Raw genomic sequence first — 25304 nt, forward strand, 5'->3', positions numbered from 1 at the left:
TAGAGCAACACACCCAAAGACCCATCTGTGAAGTGGGTGACACTTGACTGTGTGGTCCCAGTCTCCCCACTGAAGCCCATAGCATGCTCAACTCTGAGTAGGCGCCAGTCACGGGCCGAAAAACCACCTCCGCTGGGATTCAAACCCGCGTCCTCCCAGCCGTCAGGCCATGACACTAACCATGCACTTTGCCATGACGGCTGGTGGTCCCAACTTTTTTCCCACACATGCCTGCGGAAGTAGCAGTTTGCAGCATTACGTTTTTAGATGCTTCATACCTGACACATACACACACGCCCACATAGACAGCCACTTAAAACAAATCTGAAAATACATAATCTGGATAACTGAATACAAAACCATGCCATTTCTTTTTCTAAATGACTACAACAAGCAAATCTACATATGTTTACAACAATTCAAAAACAAAATACACTGATATAATGAGGGGAATATATCATTGTTGTAAATATCAGAACTACTATTGTTATCAAATAAAATAAATCATAAAACATCTACTTTGATGTAGACATAAATCTATCACAAATAATGTAAAATAAACCAAATATGTATTTCTAAAAAAAAAAAAAAAAAAAAAAAAAAAAAATATATATATATATATATATACACACACACAGGAAATATCTTGTATTGTTCTCCTCCCTTTCTAAAGCTTAAAGTTAACTGTCTCCTGGCCTCATTATTTGTTAATTTCCAGTTGAAAAACCACTGAGGCAACCATGTGTTTGTTCTGTATTGACCATGTGTTCTGTGTGGCTTGTTCAGGATTAAAGAGGCTATGCCAGTCTTGAATAAAAGCTAATTTGTGTTTGCACATTTCTTCTGTCTTTGCTACTGTGTGCACATGTCAAATGATTGGTTTTAGGACAGGCCCGGCGCTTCCTTTTTTAAGGAAGTATCTGGGTTTGTTCCAATGTACCTTTTATTTACCTGTGTGCTAGCTGAATCGGTAGAGTAAGCGGCACTGATATTAAGTTGTGTACCTTGTGAATGGAGAGAGTTACCACCCTTTACTATTTATTGACTATTTTAGTTTATCAGTTACACCAATATTGAATAAATCTTCCATCAATGTGTTCGCTGATTTAGTTCATTAGTTACACTGATACTGAACAGATCTTTCATTCATGGATTTGTTATTTTAATTCATCAGATATACTAATACCAAATAAATCTTAGTTTTTTTCATATAGATTAGCTATTTCAGTATATCAGTTACATTAATTTGAATAAATATTTCATTAATGGGTTAGCTGTTTAATAAATAAGTTGATTATAACATGTAACCTGTTTTCACTACACAACCATTAATGCTGGATAGTCAGACATAAAAATAAACAGAAGATATCAATGTCAGCATGTAGAAGTGTTTCTTTTCCTCTACACCTGACTCACGTTTTGGAAAAATTACCAAACTATTACAATAAACACATTTTACTTTTCTTCATTATCTTGAATTATCTTGGTAAATTTATCTTCATTAAACATGTACTGCATCTTTAAGTGATCTTGTCATAAAATCCTAACTATATTTCAGCCATTTCTTCTCGCCAGCATTAAAGTATTTCAGTGATTCAAAATCCACCAACAGTGCTTGTCAATATGAAAATCATTCTCTCCCATTTATTTCCAAGCCCAACCCATCAACACCCCTTTGCCCACCTCCCACCCACACAAACTTCTTCCATCCCATTGTCTCAAGACCGTAGCGGCACCACAGACCAAGCCACCAGTTCTCACTCACATAAACAGAGACAGTAAAAATATGTATATAAAAATATGTACCGGTCATGTTACTTCTTTACACATACCAGATTTTTTTATTCTTTTCTTTTAACAGCTTTGAGAGAACAACTGTGATTTTTTTTTCTCACCAATAGCTCTGCAATGTTTTTCATACCAATGGTGTATTTTAGTGTTGTACTCCTAACATAGGTAGAATTACTCAGTGAATTTGTCAATGATAGTTTAAAGTGAATCTTCAGTCTTGCTGTGGAGTGCAAACCATTTCTTCATGAAGTAAAAATTTACATACACAAAATACAACAAAGAGATCCATGCATTTCATAAATATTGCTTTTTGTATTTACAAAACTCTTGTATCAAAAATATTTACTGGTAATATTTGATAGCATATAGCCATACAAAATCATTTAGTGATACACAGCATTGAGTATTTACATTACAGGCTTCGGATATGTTTTGTTGTGCATAGCTGTCTATTCTGTGTAGCACTTTGACTGCATCAACCAGTTACACAACATGTATGAGTGGTATTAAAAGGCTATGAATATACAAAGAAATGATAAAGTGATACAGCATTGTTCTTATCAAGCACATTACAAGAAAAATAATAAATACATGGAACTCTATGGCATAGTTCTTATCACACTTTTTTTTTTTTAATATAGCATAGTTCTTATCAAGCATATTAAAGAAAATAAATAAATCAATAAAATTATACAGCATTATTCTTATCAAGAATATTAAAGAAAATTAAATATATCAATGAAATCAAACAGCATAGTTCTTATCAAGTATATTCAAGATGGTGCACGGTAAACAAGCCAGCACCCTGAGTTGCTGTTTTTATCTTTGTGCTGTTGTGTGTGTGTAAGTGGAGTGGAAAGAATGTGTGTGTGTGTGTGTGTGTGTGTGTGTGTGTGTGTGTGTGTAAGTGGAGTGGAAAGAATGTGTGTGTGTGTGTGTGCAGGTCACTCTACTTCCTGTTGGGAGAATGGTAAATGTTATGGGTATGTTTGGACTTTTTTTTTTTTTTTTTTTTTTTTTTTTTTTTTTTTTTTACAGTGTAATGACAATACTGTGTGAGGTGAGCGTGTGTGTGTGTGTGTGTGTGTGTGTGTGTGTAAACTATAATCAGTATGTGTGAGAAGGGCTGAGACTTTTCAACAGACTGCAGAACATCTGCAAATCATCAGTCTCACAGACCAACACCAACCAATCTCAGTCAACAAATCAAGTGTCCACTCAGTCCTCCTACACACCCAAGAAACCTGGAGAACTAACAAGAAAACTGAAAGCTGACTCAGAAGCTTTGAAGGATGGTGTATCTGTCGAATCCTCAGATTTGACAGGGAACAGCAAGTCACCAACAAAGAAGTGGGTGAGCTGACACACAGGCATCAACAACATTGCAGATGAGGTGAAACAGAGACGTTGGAGGTGGCTGGTCCACATCCTAATGATGAATAAAATCAGCCATCCTTAAGCTGCCCTCAGATGGGCACTACCATGGAAAAGAATGAGAGGCAGACCATTAGACACATGGAGAAAGACTGTGGAAGAGGAGATGAAAACAGGAGGCAAGACCTGGAACAAAATCAGCCCACTCGCTCAAGACTGAATTGACCAGGGAAGATTTGTTGGTGCTTTATGCTCCATCCAGAATGGAGAGGATTAAGTTTTAAAAGGGCTGAGACACGTGTGTGTGTCATGCATGTGTGTTAATCAGAGGATGTGACCAAACTACATTCCTGGAATCATTTCAATGGTGAGGCAACATGACCAAACTACATTCCTGGAATCGTTTCAATGCTCCGGGAATGAACCAGTTGTCACTGTTCATTCCTCCACCAACAGCAGAAATGGGAATCTACACTCTGTCAAGTGTTTCAAAGAACAGAGTCAGGCACACTGGCAGAGTGGTCAGTCAGTGTCTCACACTTCCATCTTGATGGCTGTGGTTCAAATCCGGACAGCAACTGGCGATTTAAGGATTATGATTTTTTCCAGTCTCCAAGGTCAACATACACACATATATACATGCTGCAAGTGCCTTGCCCAGGCATATTCTGTCACAGTCCCAGCAACAGCTGTTCACAAGGAACTATCAGTGTATGGCTGCCATGAGGCCATCCCCTTGAGAAGACCCTGTACAGCTGCTGAGTCACTTCAGTGGTGTTCAGAAGTACCTACACACATGCAGAGTATCCATATTGCAGGCCCCTTACAGCCCAAAGCATCTGCTCAGCTGTTGAGCCAGACTGAGCATGCACCCTTTCAGCTTATTTAGTGATAGTCACCTTGTTCCTCTTCTGACAGTCCAGATGAATCTGCTGATATCAGATTTACAAAGTAAACCTCATTCCTAGTGGTCACAGTGCAATGTGCATTCAAGAACTCTAACATGCATGCTGACAAACAGAACACACATGTTGTTAACTAATACATACATGCTTTTTTGGGGGGTGTGGGGGGAGGGGGAGGTGGCAGGGGGGTTAACGGATACACTCCACAAGTAAATTAAGAGACCATATAGCTTTACACTGTGCCCGAAGCAAACATTTGATTGTCGCAATATACCCCAGCTTATCATGATCCTAGTCAGTCTACCTGCTTGCCACCTTTCCAATACCTGGAAGTCATCATTAGTATCGTATCATTCCAACACTTTCAATCTTTCAAAACAAATACCCTACAGCTGTTCTTAGAACTGCAGCCTATGAATCACACATACACACACGCACACACACACACACAAACGCACACACACATGCACGCGTGTGCGCACACACACACACAAACACACACACACAGTACACACACACCAACACAAGTACAAAGAAGAGAGAGGGAGAGAGGAAAAGGCATTTTGTGGAAAGTGTCAATACATATATAACTCTTCACTTTCTCTGTGGGAGAAGCGTATCAGATCAAACCTGATCTTAATTAGTCAAGCATAAAACATGAGCACTGAGTGACAACAATGATGACTGCATGGAATAAGAACAGCAACTGAATAATTGGAAACCGCTGTTCACTTCAGCTGCCAAATATGTGCTGGAAAATGCAACTTCTTGAAACATCATCTACTTTGCTCTGACGCACACATAACCTTTCATGCCAGACACACACCTTAAAACATAACCAATGAAAATGACAGGTGCAACAGTCGAGTGGTTAAAGGGGCAGACTTTCAATATGAAAGTCCTGAGTTAAAAAATCCTGATCAAGGCACCTGGTGGTTTAAGGGTGAACATTCTTCCGATCTCCCAGGTCACCAGATGTGCAGACCTGCTGGTGCAAAAAAAAAACAAAAAAAAACCTTCATGCGCATGTGCATGAGATAAAACATGCATCAAATATGCACGTCAAAGATCCCATAATCCATGTCGGAGTTTGGTGAATTATGAAACAATATCCACTTCCCCAAAACAATTTAAACTATGTATGTTGCCTTAATGCTGGGTAAAAACGTGACAGCCCATACATACATACAAGTAAACGAGGGAGTTGCAGTCCATGAACACAAAAAGATGAACCAATGGAAACTGTCTATTTGACAGGAAAGTAGACATCTTTCACCAGCATGGACTCCACAACAGGCATCTGTTTCTTGCCGCTCATTTTCCCCTGAGATTCATAACTCTGAGCCACTCTGCGGCTCACACGAGTCAAGGCCTGGGTCAAGGACATCTGTTGCGTTAGCTGCTTCATGAAAACAGTGCGCAGGGACTGGATGAACCAGGTGCCCGAAGGTCTCCGCCATGCAAAGTGCCCTGCCACAGCAACACAGCAGTGTCATTTTCAGTCTATACATAAGACACAACCCCCTGCATTTTTTTTTTCATTAAGAAAAATCGTAGAATAATGCGCACTTGTCATAAGTTGCAGTCAAGCTTTAGTTATTGTCTGTGAGCAGCAGATATTGTCTTACTGAGAGCAACAGTTACTGGCTTACTAAAAAAACCAACAGTTATTGGCTAAAAGCATTAGTTGTTGTCTGCTACAGCTACTCTCTTATCAAGAGCAACAATCAGTTTTACCAGCAATCGCTGTCTTACTAAGAGCAACAGATATTGTAACTGTTGTTTCTATTTTCCACATTTAATTAAAAAATCATATTCATTTGGAAAGATGACCACACACACACACACAAACACACACACACAAATACACACACCAACACACACACAAAACACTCCATCGCTCAACCAGTTTAAACTTACCCGGAACAGTGGCGTACATGACGAGAAAGTCTTTGAAAATAGGTGCAGGGGAGACAACGTGCCTAGTGTGACGTGAATGAATGCCCCTCGTATCAGACGCATCCGTCTCACGATCACTGTCATTTCCAGCGTCACCGTCAGCAGCAGCAGCAGTGTCAGGAACGACATGCACTTTTAGACCATCATCATAACCGTCTCCACGGCAAGCCTGGAGAGTGGAAAAAAATTGACGAAAAAAAATCAGTTACATGCACACACAAACACACTGACACACACACAAAACACACACACACACACACACACACACACACACACACACACAGAACAAATGCATTTCAGCACAATACATGCAAATCTACATGTATGAATTTGTGCCAACACTGTGTGTGTGCATGTGCGTGTGTACGATAATTCTTGGGAAAAGGAAGGCAATGAAATTAGCAACTGGTCTGGACAAAGTGGCAGACATTTGAATCAAGAAGATAGCCCACAACCTTCAATATCGACAGAAGCAGACATTTTACTATTTCTGTTTTCAATTTTAAGTTACAAGTAGACTATTGCATCCCTTGTCTTAAAACTTGAGCAACTTGTGTCAAAATCATATTTCAGTCATTATGTGAAGTTTGGTAGCTACTGGCTGAGTAGTTGCTATTAATTCATTCCTGAAGTGAAGCACCCCTCTCCGTTGATGCAGCCAGGCTAAAACATGCCAGGCTTGGAGGGTAGCGCAGGACAGAAAGGGTTAACAGACAATATTCTCGTTTACACCAACACCAATTTTAACAGGCAGTACACAAACATATATAGTTTTTCTTTTGTTGTTTTGTTTTTTGTGCATAATGTTATTCATTTATTTTTTCATTCTTAGGTGGACTGACAAATTACAAAGGCTCAAATATTTACACTTTCCTTTCTATCAAATTCATATAACAATTGCCGATGAGCTTGGCTTGTTTAGTCTGTTTTCTTTTCCTTTTCCTATTCAAGATGTTTCCAAACTGCGTTGCTTACCTGGAGGAAAAACAGACGAGGTTTTCCCTCAAGACCTGGGCAGCGGCTGTCTTGGAATGTGCGAATCACTGAAGCCGTGGAGATGTAATTCCCATCCACCCCAAAAATGAGATCACGCCTCACTTTGTCGTCGTGCTTGTGAGCTTTCTGCTGATGATAGCTCAGTGCCTTTTCAGCGATTTCTGAGTCGCCGTGAGACAGGATGGCAACAGCCAGGCAGTCTGCATTGCTGTGATCATACTCACGCACCTCTGGGGACACCAGGCATGGAAACGTGAATTAACACTTCACACAACAGCTTGGACTAATCTTGTCACTTTTTTTTCTTGTTCTGGTTTACTACTACTTTGTATCATAATTCAACACCTGTAAGGTGCCTAATTACACTTTCCTAAAAATATAAACTTTTTTCTTCTTCTTTAAACCAACAGCAACAAAACCAAACAACTGAAAACTCAATCAGTGAAATCATAGAGAAGTCATGGAGAACAAAACCTTATCCATAAACTTTTCTGAACCTGAAACTCAAACAAAAATCTTTGCTGACAATAAAAAAAAATTTTTTTAAACATTCAAAATTCATATTTTGTAATATACATATTTTTCAAATTTCATTCAGTAATTTTCAAAATCACAATCAGATTCGCTACAGGACTAGCGCTGGGATTTGAGACAGTTTGTCAGTGTCTGATTCACTGTTTACATTACGGGTATATTCACAAGTCGCAGAGTGACGCTCTGCTGTGACAAGTTATCTCGGCTAAATGTGTGACAAAATAATGTTACTTTTCTCAGCTAAATGTATGACAAAACAATGTTACTTTTCCTGTTTTCCTTTCTGTTCTTTCTATTATTTTCTTTTAACCACTCATTTAATTGGAGCGGGGGGGGGGGGGATCCAAAAAGAAAAGCAAGTAACATGATTATCATCATGGTGAAATTGTAATAATAATAATAATAATAATGATAGTATTTATATAGTGCTGAATCTTGTGCAGAGACAAATCTATGCGCTTTCACCAGCAAAATAAAGCTTAAGTACTGAAATATATTCAGGCAGTCCTTTGATCATGTTACTGCTCACTACAGGACACTATCAATTCTGCCACAAGGAGAGAATTCCCTGTATCAAAATGGAATACATTTAATCAAATCAAATCAAAACACTGTATAAATCCACATGGAAATCAGCTTGAGCATTCACTGGCTCGTTACGAAACAAACATAACATGATCATGCACACCATAAAAAGAGACTGCAGCTAGTCAAAATAAGAACCCATAATAGCTGGCGATAGACTAAAACAACACACACACACACACACTCACCATCTTAAACAACAAAGTATTGCACTAAAATATTTGCAAATAAAAAACATCAACAAATAAATTGATATATATATATATATATATATATATATATGTAAAATATATGCACACCCCCACCCCAAACACACACAATAGATCAACTGGCCGGCACTACCCCAAACCCTGTCAGAGACCTCACTCTGAACAAATTTTCAATAATGGCATACCCCAAAACCCTTAATCTGACCCAAATCAAAAATATCTAAAACTTAGATAAGAATTATCTCTTTCTGTAGTAATACAACAATCATTCACAGCATGAAATTCATGTGACATGCCATGCACGTAATATGCATAGTCTGCAACAGAAGCATTTCTTGACTTGAAATGAACTCTACTTTCTGTTTCATAACATAAAAACAAAAGCACGTTACATGACCCTGCCCTTACGATAAGGGGAAACAACTCTTGTAATTCCATTAATATTTGATATATGTATGTTCTAAGCACATTACTGGAATGTGTCTGTCACAACTGTGTGTCATAAAACTTGTTCTACATACATGACTTTATACTTTCGTTTTTTGTGTTTCCAGTTTTTCACTATTTTGTCACTTCTTGTCAATGATAGCCGAGTGGTTAAAGCGGACTTTCAATCTGAGGGTCCCAGGTTCGAATCTTGGTGATGGCACCTGGTGGGTAAATGGTGGAGATTTTTCTTATCTCCCATGTCAACATATGTGCAGACCTGCTAGTGCCTGAACCCCCTTCCTGTGTATACACACGCAGAAGATCAAATACACATGTTAAAGATCCTGTAATCCATGTCAGCGCTTGGTGGGTTAAGGAAACAAGAACATACCCAGCATGCACATCCCCAAAAATGGAGTAAGGCTTCCTAAATGGCAGGGTAAATAAACAAAACAGTCATACACGTAAAATGTTACATGTCTGTTTCAGTGTGTATGTGTGCGTGCCTCAAATCTGATAGAATGACACAGGAAATGAATGATGAAGGCCAAATGGCAGCCATCAGTCGGCTCTACCCAGGTAGGCAGCCTGTTATACAAATGACCCCATGTTTGTAAAGCGCGTACAGCTTGGTCTCCGACCGAGGATAGGTGCTATGTAAGTATCCATATCAATCAATCAATCAATCAATCAATCAATGGTGGACATCTTATCTAGGTTGTTAGAGGCTGAGACTAAGTTCCTAAAATAAGACAATTTAACTAGCTAAATAAGAATTTGAAGAAAGTCAAAGTAATCAGCAAGATCACGTCATCAAAATCATGGATAAGATTCCCACTTTTCTGAAACCTGTAAGGTTAGATCTCGATCCAAGTTCTCCTGCTTCAACTAAGCAATGGAAACACTGGTATCTTCTTACTTTCCTGAACTTTATCAATGAGTATCAAAACCGCCTGATCGTTATGGGCAGTGACACACACACACTCTCGGAGGCCGAAGAATGCAGTTTATCTCTTCACTTCAGTGTTCTATTCAAATATCAAAAGTTCTCTACTATTATGCGCTATAACAATTTCTCTGAGTGGGAAGAATGTTGTAATGCTTGTTCTACGTAAATGACTTTACACTTTCATTTTAAGCGTTTCCGGTTTTTCACTATTTTGTAACTTCCTGTCAATGCAGAACATATCGTTTAGCTGACTAAAGGCTGAGACTAAGTTCCAAAAATATGACACTGTGCTGACTGACTACCTGTCTGATTTATGTGGACAAGGGGGAGTAAGACTGACTTGGAAGATTGAATAAACCAGCCCTTACCTTTCTCCAGTGCAATTTTGATCTCAATGGCAGTCAGGTCATAGTAGCATTTGACATCAAACCCAAGGTACTTGAACACCTCCTTCAAAGCCTTCTCATCACATGTCGACCCTGGACGACTTTCAAACAGGGAACTGCGAAGGAATTTTTCGTTGTTGATGATGATTGCTCGTCCACGATATTTGTGAGTGAAATTGTAAACATCATCATCTTCATCACTGGGCTCTTGAGAAACCGGAGGCACAGGTGTTGGTCTTTCATCTGAGAATGTTGGCTTTGGGTCAACTTTTTTTGCCCCGTCACCTGGTCTGCGAAACGAAGAGTAAGATATAAACGTGTTAATTTCAAAATAAATGTGCATCATTTCCACGATGCTGATAGCCTTTTCTTTTCATAAAAAATGAAATAAATACACTCTCAATAATCTGTTTTGCAGACAAAGATGTTTATGAGCATAATGATACGATAAACCAAAGTCCTTAGTGCAGCCTGCACCCAGCGCATGTAAAATAACCCACATCAACAACAGAATAGTGCCTGGCTAAGCTCCATAGAAAAGTTCACATAAACATAAAAAAAACACACACTTATAATACAGACAGAAAAAAAAAGAATGAAATGAGTGGCACCAGATAACAGTAACTCTCATCCCAGAAAACTGCTGGGCTGGTGTATAATACAATATAATACCATGCAATAAAATACAATGAACTGTAAATGTCAACTGAATATGAACAGTCATTAATTTATAGTGCTTAAGCACAAAACAAATGAAAAATTCAAAAAGCATAATCAATCATAACCCTACATGTGCACCCACACATACGATATACAGAAGCACACACACACACACACACACACACACACAAATTACATGCATACACATAACCATCAATGTATAAAACCGCATGTGTGCAGCCACAGGGACAAGAGAACATTTATAGCATTTGGTGGCAGGTTGATCATTCTGCCAGATTTTCAAATTGTCTCCCTTCACTTATTCTCTATCAACACGCAATTCAGTTATCTGATTTCCATCACTTTTCTCACATCGGGTGATTGGAGTCTGTCCCTAGAATGATACTTTACATGATGTTCATTCATGAATAATGATTCTGATTTTCTCTAAATATAATCAACAAATGATGATTAAAAAAAACAAACAGAAAACAACACACACACACACACATCACACACACATCATACACACACAAAAACTAAAACTGACAAAATGAAAGCTGATGTCAGCACTCTATGTCAGACTTTTCTGCTTTAGGACAGGGGTGAGAAAGTGAAAATTGGAGGGGGGTTGGTGGCAGGGGGGGAGGGACCAGGGGGGAGAGAAATTGATGTTATTTTCTTTTTTCTTTTTTATACACTTTTTGAGTTTGAGAAGCTGGAGGACAGGTTGCCTTTCTTTTCTTAACATTACTTTTTTAGCCAGAAGACAGACCAGATTCTTTCTTCTTTTTTTTTCTTCTTTTTTTTTTTTTTTTTTTTTTTTTTTTAGGGGGCAGGGAAGAAAGGTGGGGGTGAGGGCGGGGGGTGTGGGATAATGAATAGAAGGCAGGGAGACATTTTTCACAACACCATAATTATTGTTTTTTCTTTCTTTTTCTAAAATCACGGCAACTAATTTTTGTTACCACAATTCACTTGGTGTTGTCTTTTCCTTTCTTTCCTACAAAACATTTTAGCTCAATGTTGAATGTTTCCAACAAAAATCTTCATCAACAATTTCATTCCTCCAGTTTTAGAACTTTACAATACCATCTTTGCTGCCACTGATCCAGATATCTATAGATATTTTCAAAAATTCACTCTGTATCTGGCCGAAGAACAAGGTCATACATTCATTCTGACTGTTGTCAAACATATCTAAATCATCGCTGATGCTCCACTGCAGAATGACAGTCACATCAGTCTGCATGAACTTTGCAAAGAAGAGACTTGCACTTACTTGGACCATACAGCTTAAGAAGGTGACAATGAAAAGAGCTTGGCTGAAGTGAGGCTAATCACATGGTTACCAAGTTTTTGCATCCCCAGCCAACACAATGCAATGCTGTGATCTAAAACCAGTTCACGCAAAAAACAGCTCTGTGGTTGTCTGGAGGCCACACACCAGAGGAGACCCTGCACTGCTGATGATTCACTTCAATGGTGTACTTTACTGGTGTTCAAAAGCAACTGTTCTGATTCAAAGTACCCACCTAAGCCCCTTAATGAACACACTAATCACTTAGTCGCAGAGCCAGACTCTGTGAACTCCAATCCAGTGTGGAGACTGCCATCACGTTCCAAAATGGAGGTATCTATTTCATTTTTCAGCAACAGCTGTGTGCACAGGCGAAAATATCAACCTGTGCAGAAGCCAGAGTCATAACTTGAAAAAAGGTTCCAAAACTACAGCATTATTAATATTTAGAGATATGTCACCAGAAATCTAAAGTACTGGCATTAATTTCAACACGCATTTCAGTCTTTCAAATTATTCCTTTCTGTTTTTTCTTTTTCTTTTTTTGCTGCCCCATCACCTGTGCCATTTCAATGGCATTTCTCCCAAGCCGCTCATTCCAAGTCCCACATACATGACCACACCCGTGTTCGTCTGTCTCAGTCCCAGTGCTGGCAATCCACAGGGAACCATCGATTTAGGTTGCCAGGAGGCCACACACCAGAACAGACCGTGCACTGCTGTTGAGTCACTTTGGTGGTGTTCGGTAGTGCCTGTTCTGATTTAACGTACTAAGGAAACCATCTACTAAGCCCTGTTCTGACAAGTCGTGGAGCCAGACTGAGTGAACGTCTCCGCCAGAGTTGAGATTGCCATCATGTCCCTCCAACGACAGTCCCCCATGAATCTGTCGACACTGAAGAACTTGACAAGATTCACCCCAAGCGTGGAAGTGGAGGGGTATCAAAACTGAGGTCAACATGAGAGCAGGGCATGAAAGGCCACATAATTTGGTACTTTTCTTTTTTTATATATTGATGATGATGGAAGAGGAGGAGGATGACAATGATAATGATAATGAAGATGCTGCTATAGAGGTTGATTTAGGTTGGGGACAACGTGACAAGGCTGTACTCCATGCTTCCTGTCATAATGATATCCCAGCGTCAACCAGGCCTGAGAGATACAGACACTTGCAGTGTTGGTCTGGAAATTAGAGCAACACACCCAAAGATGCATCCGTGAAGTGCATGATACTAAACTGTGTGGTCCTGGTCTTCCCATTTAAGCCCATACATAGCATGCTCAACTCTAGGTAGGAGCTGGCCGCGGGTCGAAAAACCCACCTCCACTAGGATTTGAATCTGCGTCCTCACAGCCGTCAGTCTGCGGCACCAACCACTTTGCCGCAGTGGCAGGTAATTATTCCTTATCTTAATCTGTCATTTAAATTCTCTAATCTGTTCTGTTTTGGTCTGGGTTTCTTGTTTGTTTTGTTTTGTTTTTTTTTGTGTTTTTTTTTCAAGTTTTCTTCTGGGTATTTTTTTCAAACACAGAAAGAAGTCTTTAAAATCCTGAACACACAAAGCATACATTACCCTTTAAAAAAGCGTTTAACAGCTTTGAAGCTTCTTCTCAGAGACTTTGACAGACCCTCTGTTTCTGAAATCAAAAGACTGTCACATAAATGTTTAAATCTAACATCTTGTACTATACTGTGGGAACAAAAGAACAACTGGTGCTATTAGAAATCAATACATTTCTTCAGAAAAAAAAAGATAACAGGTAAACTCATTGATCAGGAACACATGCTCTGCAGTATTCTCCGAAAAGCATTACCTTAAGTGATGTTATAAAGAGCAACAGGCTGCCAAGTTACAAAATTATGTCGAAAGACGGCAGCATTCCCATTTGGTTCATGTTTCAAATGGCTATGACTATCTGCTAAGCATCTTGCATGCCAAACTGTCTTTATAACATCACTTGAGGAAATGCTTAAGCGTGTTCAACAAAACAGGTCACAAAGGATACTATACAGTATATATGTATGTAAATGTAAGACAGTCAGACTATTTTCAAATGTGTATCATGTGTTTAATTTTTAAAGATTTAATATGAAACTTTATGAATAATGTTGCTTTGCAGAATTTGTGTATAGTGATAATGTCTAGATGTGTACACATGCGCTAGCAACCACAGCACACTCGCACGAATATATATATATATATATATATATATATAAAACTTACTAAAAACGTTATATTAAGTTCTATATTTACCAGTTACAAAAAGTTATACAAATGATATCAATAAGAATATCCTTGATTCATAAAATGCATTTAAACAGGCATGCCAAAATAAACACCTAAAAGCATAGTATCAACCCCACACTCTCAAACACACACACACACACACACACACACACACACACAGAGTGAAATCCCCCACAAAATTCCATATACATGCATGTGAAACAGTTCTGCATAACACAAAAGCCAGTGGACAAAATATATACCATCTTCTTCCATTTCCTCCTCATTTTCTTCTGCACTGGCTTCCATTTGCTCCTGATTTCCTTCAACATCACTGTCATTGTGATGTGGCTGTAAGGATGAGCTGCTAGCTGACACCTCCTCTTCTCCTTCCTTGTTGTGACTGTCATCCATGACACGAATCTTGCTCCAGAATGTGCATGTGTGAGTGTCCGTCTGCATTTAAAAAAGAACACACACACACACACACACACACACACACATACATGCATGCACACCAGCATGCACTTACACACACTGCAAACAGAAGTTCAAAAAACTGGCAATGTTTTTAAAGGCCACCCCACCCACTTCATTTTCTTCCTGACAATGACAAGAATGAGGGCTGTTACTACTGCACTAGAAATATTAATAAACAGTAGTATTTGAAATGTATCTTTTTAAGGCAAAAACAGCAGTACAAAAAAACATAATCTGTGTTGATACCAGACTTGCAAATGATGTCAATTTCCGCTACACACAGACATACAGAGAGAGACATATATACAGATAGACAGAGAGGGGGATTTACACAAACTGTTGGTTTATTTATGTTATAAGACCAGCGCAATAGCTGACTGGTCAAAGTGTTGGGTTTTCAATCTGAGAGTCTGGGGTTTGAATCTTGATAACAGTACCCGGTGAGTAAAGGGTGGAGATTTTTCTGATCTCCCATGTCAACAAATGTGCAGATCTGTTAGTGCCTGAACCCCCTTCATGTTTGGCTGCCTACAGCCATAAAAACAGTCATACACATAAAATTTTACATGTCTGTTTTAGTGTGTATGTGTGCATGCCTGAAATCTGACTGAATGACACAGGAAACTTCTTCTTCTTCTTCTGCGTTCCTTGGCTTCAACTCCCACTCATATACGGAGTGGGCTTGCACGTGTATGACCGTTTTTACCCCATCATGTAGGCAGCCATACTCCGCACACAGGAAACGAATGATCAGAGCTTAATGGCAGCCATCAGTCGGCTCTACCTAGGTAGGCAGCCTGTCCTGCAAATGACCCGAAGTTTGTAAAGCACTTTGAGCTTGGTCCCTGACCCTGGGTAGGCGCTATGTAAGTATCCATATCAACTATCATATATCATAATACAGAGTTCTGTATAAGTTTACTTAAATCTACTTTTCAGTTTTCTACTTATACTTCAACTCTTTTCTTCTTCTTTTTTTAAACAAGAGACTTTTCTTCAACTCACTGATTGATACTAATTTCATCTATGGATCTGGATAAGTACACCATAACTGCAACAATCTCCAGATCAGTTTGCTCGTCTAGTTTCAGTTTCTGCACCAGCATTAAAATTTAAATACAGCCTTCTGCCTGCCAACTCCTTTGTTCGAAGCGAATTGCTACTGTTTGATTAAAGTGTTTGTTACTCAAAACGTGTTCCTTGAGCGACCAATCTCTGTTCTAGCATTGCATATATTGAATCCCCAAGCTCGTTTCAACAACAAATAAATCTACTGACCAAATCGACAGGGCTCAGCTACTTCAGCGTCGCATGTAGACGAGAACCATAAAAGCGGAAGTTGATGGATTAAATTCACAGAACATAAGGGACATGACTCGCGTGACCTGCAGCCAGTGTGGCGAAGCATCAAGACCAACTGGCCTTGAAGATTTAGCCACAATCCCCCCAGAACAACAAACGACCCCCCAAACAACAGCAACTTCAACCCCGAAAGAAGACCAAATCACAAATAACACTCCCAACCAAACAACACTTACGACCATACAACACAAACAAGCCTTACTATCTTTTCGGTACCCACAAACGAAACGAAACAACTTGACCTTGATCAAGGTTGTCGTTAAACTCCACTAATGATTTGACTTGAAACATTTTGACTGCCGTCTTTTACAAAAAATTGACCACAGCCTGGAACAACAGCTTATCCCACGATGCTTCCCCCCTTCTTGATTAACAAGCGGACCCTGACAGCTGTGAATTCACAAAACTGATGCTGCAGACCTGATGACTGATGCTGGGGAATCCTGTTCAGTCGGACAGGATGGTTATGACGCTGTCAATTAATACTGCAGTGTCCATTAAGGTCTGGGTTCGAATACCGGGCTTGCATTTTTTCCTAAGTGAGACGATAAACTGAGGTCCCGTGTGCAGCACGCACGTACTTCACTTGGCCGGCGTACTGCCGGTAAAAGAACCTATTGCAACGTAAGTTTACCGTGTGTGTGTGTGTGTGTGTGTGTTTGCTGCGAGTGAGCATCACGGCTTTCAAGATTGGGAACGAGCGCAGGTGTGTGGGTATGGATGATAACTGCCGCCGCGGAGTTCACTGAGCGTGGCCCATCATAGTTTTCTTCATGTTTTTTCAATGATTTTTATCCGGTATCATTCTTATATATGCTTTCTACTAAACTTTTCCTGTGCAGTATATTAGTATATTTGCCTTTTGTCTATTCATCATTACTAAGTTACTTATATATTCAATATTCATTTATTCAAGTTGTTTTGTTGACTAAGCGGGCGCGTAAGTTGGGTTACGCGACACTCAGTGCTGATCAGGCAGTCTGCTGGTCAAGCCAGCAGTTTAGCAGACTGCAGCGTAGCGGCGTATATCAGTTCAGTCAGGTCATCCAGCTGGTCAAGCAGTGTCCACTGGATTCCGTTTCTTCTGTCCGGCGCTGTTGATATTTTCATGGTCCAGTCGACGGCCAGGAGGAAGAGACAGCCTTGCCTGACTCCAGTCTTCACCTCGAAGCTGTCTGTGAGCTGTCCTCCATGGACCACCTGACCCGGCACCTCATTCCCTCATAAGAGTTCTGTAGTGTATTATACCTACCTATATGGATTAGTCCGGACGCTGTCACGTGACGCCTCATTTAGAAACAAAACTGAACTAAACTTTTTAAATGATAACCAGTCTGAATTCAGTCCCCTCTTTCCCCGGCTCCCTATACCCGGCTTCTCCACTGAACCCAGTCAACCAGAGCAGATAATGATTAATGGGGTGTCCTCAGAAACACCAGAGACTCAGTGATATAGCCGCCAGTATAAACGACTTCTGTTGGATTCCGTTGCCGGTAATTCGATAGGCGTTGACTGGCTGTCCTCGGACTGAGAACCGGGCAACTGAGGTGACCGGCGTGAAATGGATTCAGTATAGCTCATTGCCACGACGACCCCCACTCATAGCTGCTACCTCCCTCACCCCAACCGACCACCACCACCTTCATGTCTACGGAGTGTTCGTGCTTCAACCTCCACCATTCTCATCAATAACAGTTTACTCTGCCTCCGGCTCAGTAGCTGGACAATGTTGAATCTCCTACTCCATCAACGGCAATGTAACAATTATTATACTTAGTATTTTGCACATTCATTCTGGCTTCTTTTTCTTTCTTTTCTTTTCTTTTTCAAACTCTGACTGAGGAGGAGGTGGCCTGGCCTGACTGGGAATTTGGTTGTGTAAATGTATCTCATGTTTAGTGCTTTATGAGTACTATCTGTGTAATGCACACTGACAGTGTGTGTGAGTGTGTATGGGAGGGCGGCTGGGGGCGGAGGACGGGGTGGAGGATGGGAGGGAGTGGGATAGATGAGGGGAGTTGGAGGAGCGCCGCTGCCGAGAGGAAGTAAATTTTTTTTTTCAATGTTGATGGTAATGTTTTGTTCTCCCCTTTCTCGTTCAGTTTTTGATCTGTTTGTGCGTTCACTCTAATTTGTCAGATGGTAGTTCGCGGGTTTTTAGCAATAGTCCTTTCATAATTAGTTTAGTGATTTCTGTCGTTGGTTTTGTTATCATCATCATCATCATCATCATCATCGCCGTTGCTGCTATATTCTTTATTTTCGTCCATCATCATAATCGTTGTCAGTTGTTTTAGTTCTTATTTTTTTAGGAACATTTCATTTCTAAAAAGATGTGGGTTGGGCCAAAGTTGGTTTTGATTGTGGTGCACATAGATAAGTCTTCATGTACGACTGACCGCCGACAGAGACTGAGCGAGAGAGAGAGAGAGAGAGAGAGAGACGCACACGCACGCACTGGCACGCACACACACACACACACACACACACACACACACACACACACACACACGCACACACACACACACTGATACACACACACACACACACACACACACACACACACACACACTTTACAAGGACCTGTCCTTTATTTACTCACACCTATGGCAGACAGCATGACAAATACACGCAATAATAGCATATAATATAATGATTAGTAAGACGGTTTCCACAGCAGGGAGGGGGGACGCTCGACGTGGGGGTGAGGGGGGTGTTTGGGAGGGGGCGGGGGGGAGAGAGATGCGGGGGTCACAGTGGTAAGTCGGCGGGGGTGAAGTGGGGTGGGGGGGAGGTTAATTGATATACGGAAGCGCCAAAGAACTCAACAAATATTATAACCTACATGCGCACACAAACTGTACACCGCAATTCAACTTACATACGTAAAGTAAAGAACTAAAAACAAAAGAGCTCTCTGTGCACATAGGACATGCGCACACAAACTGTATACAGCAATTCAATTTACATACGCAAAATGAAGAACAAAAAAACAAAAGGGCTCTATGTTCATACAGGCTTTACACAACAAGAACTAACACGTGCACTGGAACACATAAATTTACACGAATTCCTGAACGCTCAAATATATGCTTGAGCGCGCATGCACTGATGAGGAGAGAAGGGGGAACAGCTAGCTGGAGTAGGGTGGAGAGAGAGAGAGAGAGAGAGAGAGAGAGAGAGAGAGAGCAACCTCTGCAGAATGATTTCACTCATGTAATTATCTGTATATACAAGGAGTGCTACCATGCAAATATTCATGCTTGGCATGTACCAATACAAAAAAAAGCCTTTTCATATGCTTCTTCGTGGCATGCAGTCGTCAACCTGCAAATACTTTTTTTTTTTTTGGCCCATATAATTTAACCTCTCTCTCTCTCTCTCTCTCTCTCTCTCTCTCTCTCTCTCTCTCTCTCTCTCCCCGAGGTCCCCAGTGTGCAGCATGCATTAACTGGACACACGTAAAAGAACCCACGGCAACAAAAGGGTAGACCCTGGCAAAACTCCGCTGTGGAAAAAAAATCTAAATTCATAGTGAGACAACAACATATAAAAGATACACTTGCAGACAGAAAAAAAAAAGAAAACAAAAAGGGAGGCGCTGCACTATGGCGACGCGCTCTCCCCGATCGGGCACAGAAGCTCAAATTTGCATGGTACACAACACAGTATAGGACCGTGAACACAACACAACACAGTATAGGACCGTGAACACAACACAACACAGTATAGGACCGTGAACACAACACAACACAGCCGGTATAGGACAACACAACGCAACACAGTATATGACAACTCCACAACGAAACACGACACCACACAACAGGGCAGTACAGGACGACACAACACAGTATAGGACAACACAACACAGTATAGGACAACAACACAACTCAAGACAACACAACACAGTATAGGACAACACAACACGACACGACACGACACAACACACTGAGTATAAGACAACACAACACAGTATAGGACAATACAAAACAACACAATATAGGACAACACAACACAAAACAGTAATATAGGACAACACAACACAATACAGTATAGGACAATACGTACGACACAACACAGTATAGGACAACACAACACAGTATAGGGCAACACAACACAGTATAGGGCAACACAACACAACACAGTATAAGGCAACACAACACAGAATAGGACAACACAACACGACACAACACAACACGTCACAACACAACACAGTATAGGACAACACAACACAGTATAGGACAACACAACACAATACAACACAACACGACACAACACAGCACATCGCAAGCAGCTACAAAGGCTATCAGCTGTTGTGAAACAAACACAGCTCAAAAGCACGGACTTCAGGGATTTTTTTTTTTTTTTTTTTTTTTTTTTAATGTCCGTGGCTCTGCAGGCTGTCGCCGTCAGCTGAACCACTCGGGCGGCCGCAGTTTCTCACTCCGCGCGACTGAACTGGGAGCGGCCGACATGCCCCACGCTCAGATCAGCGAAACCCGTCTCCACCGTAGTGGAGGATTCCCAGACTCCATCGACAGTCACTGAAACAGCGCAAGCACATTGCTGTTCAGTTCATTAAGTCAGTACTGATGGTGTTGGATTATCTCCCGCGAGGCTCTTGGACACACGAGGAAGAATAATTAAAGTTTGACCTTTACCGTCAAGGACATAATTTAGCCCGTGCTTTACCGTCTGCGTCTTTGTCGTGGACAGAAGCAGTCATGGTAGCAGTGGCAGCAGTAGTTGTATTAGTTGCTGAGTTGTACTAAGCAATGGTACGTAGTTGTCGAAGTAGTAGTAGCACTGAGTAGTTGAAGTAGCTGAACAGTTGTAATAAAAGAAAGCTATGGCGGTTTGCGACAGCAGCACTGAGCAACAACGGCAGCAGCCCATTATAAAAGTAGCAGCAGCAGCTTTAGTACGTTTATTGAACAGTCATAGCAGCAGCCGTAATTTAATAATTTACAGAGTTTACTCATCGCAGAGTGCATCACCATACACAGACTCTCGTCAAAGGACTGATAGCGACAGGGCCTAAACAGCGGCAGCAGCAGTAGTACGTCAAATGTAAGTGTTCTGTAAGTGGGGTAACAAATTTGTTGCAAGCAGTTCAGACATAATACACACGCACTCATGGTTTTATATGCCTTTTTCGTTTAGTGTGTTAACACTATACCATTCAAAAAGGAGGAAACATTCCCCCCAAAAGCTACAGAATCATTTTAAGCCTTTTCCCTCGCCCAAAATCTAAAAGCCGTAGAATGATCGGCAACCTCAGTTTCCCCCCCAAACATCCAAGGGCCACAGAACTGATGACTGAAAACCCTTCTCCCAAACATCCAAATGCCGTAAAACTATTGAATACTTTTGATCACACACACAAAAAAGTATAGAAGCCGACTAAGAATTTGGCTTGGGAGTCTTTCCAACACCCAAAAATGATTGGAGGCTTTTCCCCCGATTAAACATCAACCCGGCCACCCAACAAACATCCAGAACTCCCAAGAATGATTGAAAACCCAAAGCCCCGCTGCCCAGATCCCTGCCCCCCACCCCATCCCCGGCCACCCCTTCAATCTTCCATCCACAAGCATCTAAAAAATGCCCAGAATTATTAGGTATCTGAGTCTCCTTTTCCCAAATCCCAGCTACCCACACTCCCCATCCCATCCACCACACAAACATCGAAAAATTCCTGGATTGATCGGGAACCGTGATCCCAACCCAAACCCCTGCCCGCCCAATCCACCGCCGTCCATCTCTCCTTCCATCCGCCCCACAAACATAAAAAAAAACAAACAAATATTGACTCGGAACGTAAGCCCCTTCTCACCCTCCACCCCTCCAATCCCCACGCCCAAACCCCCGCACCTCATCCCTTCTCCCACCACCCCCACAAAAGATCTATTTAATATATATATATATATGAGTATATAAAGTCCTGTAATGAGTTGGAACTTAATTCCCAGCCCAAACCCCTTTCCACCCATCCCCAACTCACTCCCTCCATCACCACTTCCTCCCTCCTTCCGTCAATACCCCATCCCCAACCCCACCCCGAGCCACCGAAACATGTTACTGGCAGCCTTTGAATGATTCAAGTCTTCACACTGACCGAGCGAACACGGTACTTCACGCGCTCAACTGTCATTCTCACGTGGCGCTGTCTCATACTATTATTTTCCTAGTCATTATTAGTAGGGTAGAATCAACGACACCCAGTCTTTCCGACTTACCAACCACAAGATTGAATGGTGGTGCAGTCTCGGTTTCTTCCACGGGATGGTTTTCCGCCGCCGTCCCTCCTCTTCCTCCCCCCTCCTCCTTCCCGGTAGCATCACGCTGCCGCACGACCTCGTACCGCCTGTCAGAGGTCTTCAAGATGGCATAACCGAGCAGAACGACGATGATGCCGATGACAGGGGCCGCGATGACAACGGCCACGATGATGGCGACTGTGTGTGGAGAAGAAAAAGAAGTGATGGATGAATTATCTGTTCCGTGGATTCTGGCGCAGGGTGGCAGGTTTCTTCTGTTTTCTGTATCGTCGTGCGGGCCAGGAGGAGAGGGGTTTGGCAGAGGCGAGAGTCCTGAAAGGGAGAGGTTTAAGTTTTAGTTTTGTTTTGACTTCTGGTGTGTGTTTTATGATTGTTTTATTGTGTTGTGTTGGAATGAAGTCGATGATGGGGTATCGTTTGTGTTGTGTTGTGTAGTGGTGTGTGTGTGTTGTGTAGTGGTGTGTGTCTGTGTCTCTGTGTGTGTCTGTGTGTGTGCACGCGCGCACGCACGTGTGACTGAAACCTGACTGAATGGCACAGGAAACGAATGATGAGCGCCCAACTGCACTCAGTCTCAATCGGCTCTACCCAGTTAGTCTAGTAGTGCAAATGACTCCATGTTTGTAAAGAGCTCAGAGCTTGGTCTCTGACCAAGAATAGGCGCTATATAAGAATCCGTGTCATAACCAACATCATCTACCTGTCCCTCTCCACCCACACCCTTCCCTTTCTCTTTCAGTCTCTCTCTTTCTCTCACTCTCATCTCTCAGCGTGTACTCACCGGGACACTTTTGCTGGCACAGTGGGCTGGGGTCAGTGTGGTCACGGCACAGGTCGCAGCAGTACTCACAGGTGTCGTGCATCTCGTCATAGTACCGGCCTTTGTCCTCCTCACACCTCAACGCGCGAATGTACCCTGCAACAGGGAGCATCTTTTCTTTTTCTGCTTTATTCGTGGGGTGCCACTCCCACGTTCACTCGTATGTACACGAGTGGGCTTTAACGTGTTTGTCCGTTTTTATCCAGTCAGGTAGGCAGCCATACTCCGTTTTCGGGTGTGTGCGAGCTGGATATGTTCTTGTTTCCATAACCCACTGAACGCTGACATGGATTGCGGAACCTTTGACGTGCGTATTTGATCTTCTGCCTGCGTTTACACACGAAGGGGGTTCAGGCACTAGCAGGTCTTCACATAATGTTGACCTGGGAGATCGGATAAATCTTCATCCTTTACCCACCAGGCGCCGTTACCGAGATTCGAACCCAAGGACCCTCAGATTGGAAGTCCAACGCTTTAACCACTCAGCTATTGCGCCCGTCCATGATCAACATTTCCGCAGCAATTGTGTGACAAGTCATGACATAGCAGAAAGTTATCATTCTACATTACAACGACGAAACAGCGAGAATCAAGACTATCTAACCCCTAACTGGCACTACAGAACACCACCGAAGTGATTCAGCAACAGAGCAGTGTCTCCTCTGGTGTGTGGCTTTCTGGTGACCCGACATCGATAGTCGGTCCCTGTGGACTGCTGGTGGTGGGAATTACGCGACTGACGAACTCGGGTGTGGCTGTGTATGGGAGACTCGTATTGTGCGGCGTGGGAGTAATGCGATCAATGTGGCAAGAAAGACAATTAGTGCACTACTCTTGTGTGTTCACATTAATGGTGATGTTGATTACTGAACAAAAAGTAACGTAATGGCATCCCAAGACGAAGAAGTTCCGAATGTGCAATGGTGATTGACACCCTGACATGTAAACTTAGGCTTATATCAATGAAGTTACAGTCCTTCACTGACCAGTACAGTGTACTTCTTAGCATCAGCCAAGGGGTTAATCCTTTGACCCGCGTTGGGACATGGAGGATAACAGATTAAGTAAAGCCGCTGATTTTATTTTTCATTTTCCTACACCAGCATAAAAAGTTAAAGAACAATCAAAGCCCATGAAATATATTACACACATAAGTTTCAGTTTCAGTTTCTCAGTCAAGGAAGCGTCCCTGATTTGGACAAATCCATAAAAGCTACACGTACTACATCTGCTAGGTATTTGTATTTGTATTTCTTTTTATCACAACAGATTTCTCTGTGTGAAATTCGGGCTGCTCTCCCCAGGGAGAGCGCGTCGCTACAATACAGCGCCACTTTTTTTTTCTTTTTCTTTTTTTTCCTACGTGCAGTTTTATTTGTTTTTCCTATCCAAGTGGATTTTCTACAGAATTTTACCAGGAATAACCCTTTTCTTGCCGTGGGTTCTTTTATGTGCGCTAAGTGCATGCTGCACACTGGACCTCGGTTTATCGTCTCATCCGATTGACTAGCGTCCAGACCACCACTCAAGGTCTAGTGGAGGGGGAGAAAATATCGGCGGCTGAGCCGTGATTCGAATGAGCGCGCTCAGATTCTCTTGCTTCCTAGGCGGACGCGTTACCTCTAGGCCATCACTCCTTCAGCATAACCCAACCCGCTTAGTCAGGCCTTGAGTGCAAGCATATATAATTAAATTTGTGTTCCTGTAAGACTGGATTTGTTCCTCATAATTTTTTAGGACAACACTTTTGTCGTCGTAGGATCTTGTTCAGTGCGCCAAGTGCGTGCTGCACGCGGGACCTCGGTTTATCGTTTCATCATATTGAATGGACGCCCAGTTTGATTTGTTCAGTCCAACTTAGGAGAAAGGGCCACAGCGGGAATCGAACCAGACCCTCACGGACACTGTATTGGCAGATAAGCGTCTTAACCATTCTGTTACCTTCTCTGTCTGTCTCTCTCTCTCTCTCTCTCTCTCTCTGTCTGTGTCTGAGTGGATGCAGCGCAGAGAGCGAAGTTGCCTACGTGCATGATAGCACGGTCGCTGTTAGCTG

General features: G+C 41.7%; 2 protein-coding genes across 5 annotated transcripts in view; both read right to left on the bottom strand.

The window, feature by feature from the left end:
- Positions 1-2845: 2845 nt before the first annotated feature.
- LOC143291886 (caspase-7-like) lies at positions 2846-16706 on the bottom strand. 3 transcript variants are annotated; one of them, XM_076602018.1, is made up of 7 exons: positions 16571-16706; positions 14572-14764; positions 13655-13718; positions 10100-10407; positions 7005-7255; positions 5991-6198; positions 2846-5540 (listed from the first exon to the last, which is right to left on the bottom strand). In XM_076602018.1, exons 2-7 carry the CDS (start codon positions 14720-14722, stop codon positions 5317-5319), a joined length of 1206 nt encoding a protein of 401 aa, XP_076458133.1. In that variant the 5' UTR covers positions 14723-14764; positions 16571-16706; the 3' UTR covers positions 2846-5316. The 3 variants fall into 3 exon arrangements, with proteins under 3 accessions (XP_076458133.1, XP_076458132.1, XP_076458131.1); XM_076602017.1 differs by lacking the exon at positions 16571-16706 and adding an exon at positions 16353-16409; XM_076602016.1 differs by lacking the exon at positions 16571-16706 and adding an exon at positions 16067-16141.
- A 3797-nt stretch (positions 16707-20503) lies between these two features.
- Positions 20504-25304, bottom strand: part of LOC143292552 (uncharacterized) — a 14869-nt gene continuing 10068 nt past the window's right edge. For both annotated transcript variants that reach the window (XM_076602959.1, XM_076602958.1), the window contains 3 exons: positions 23213-23347; positions 22390-22743; positions 20504-20694 (listed from right to left, as the gene is read on the bottom strand). In XM_076602959.1, the coding sequence (XP_076459074.1) occupies positions 20591-20694; positions 22390-22743; positions 23213-23347 (593 nt within the window). In that variant the 3' untranslated portion in view covers positions 20504-20590. The remainder of the gene's footprint in view (positions 20695-22389; positions 22744-23212; positions 23348-25304) is intronic.

Source organism: Babylonia areolata, chromosome 18 (genome assembly GCF_041734735.1).
Source record: "Babylonia areolata isolate BAREFJ2019XMU chromosome 18, ASM4173473v1, whole genome shotgun sequence".
In the NCBI taxonomy this organism is placed as follows: domain Eukaryota; kingdom Metazoa; phylum Mollusca; class Gastropoda; order Neogastropoda; family Buccinidae; genus Babylonia; species Babylonia areolata.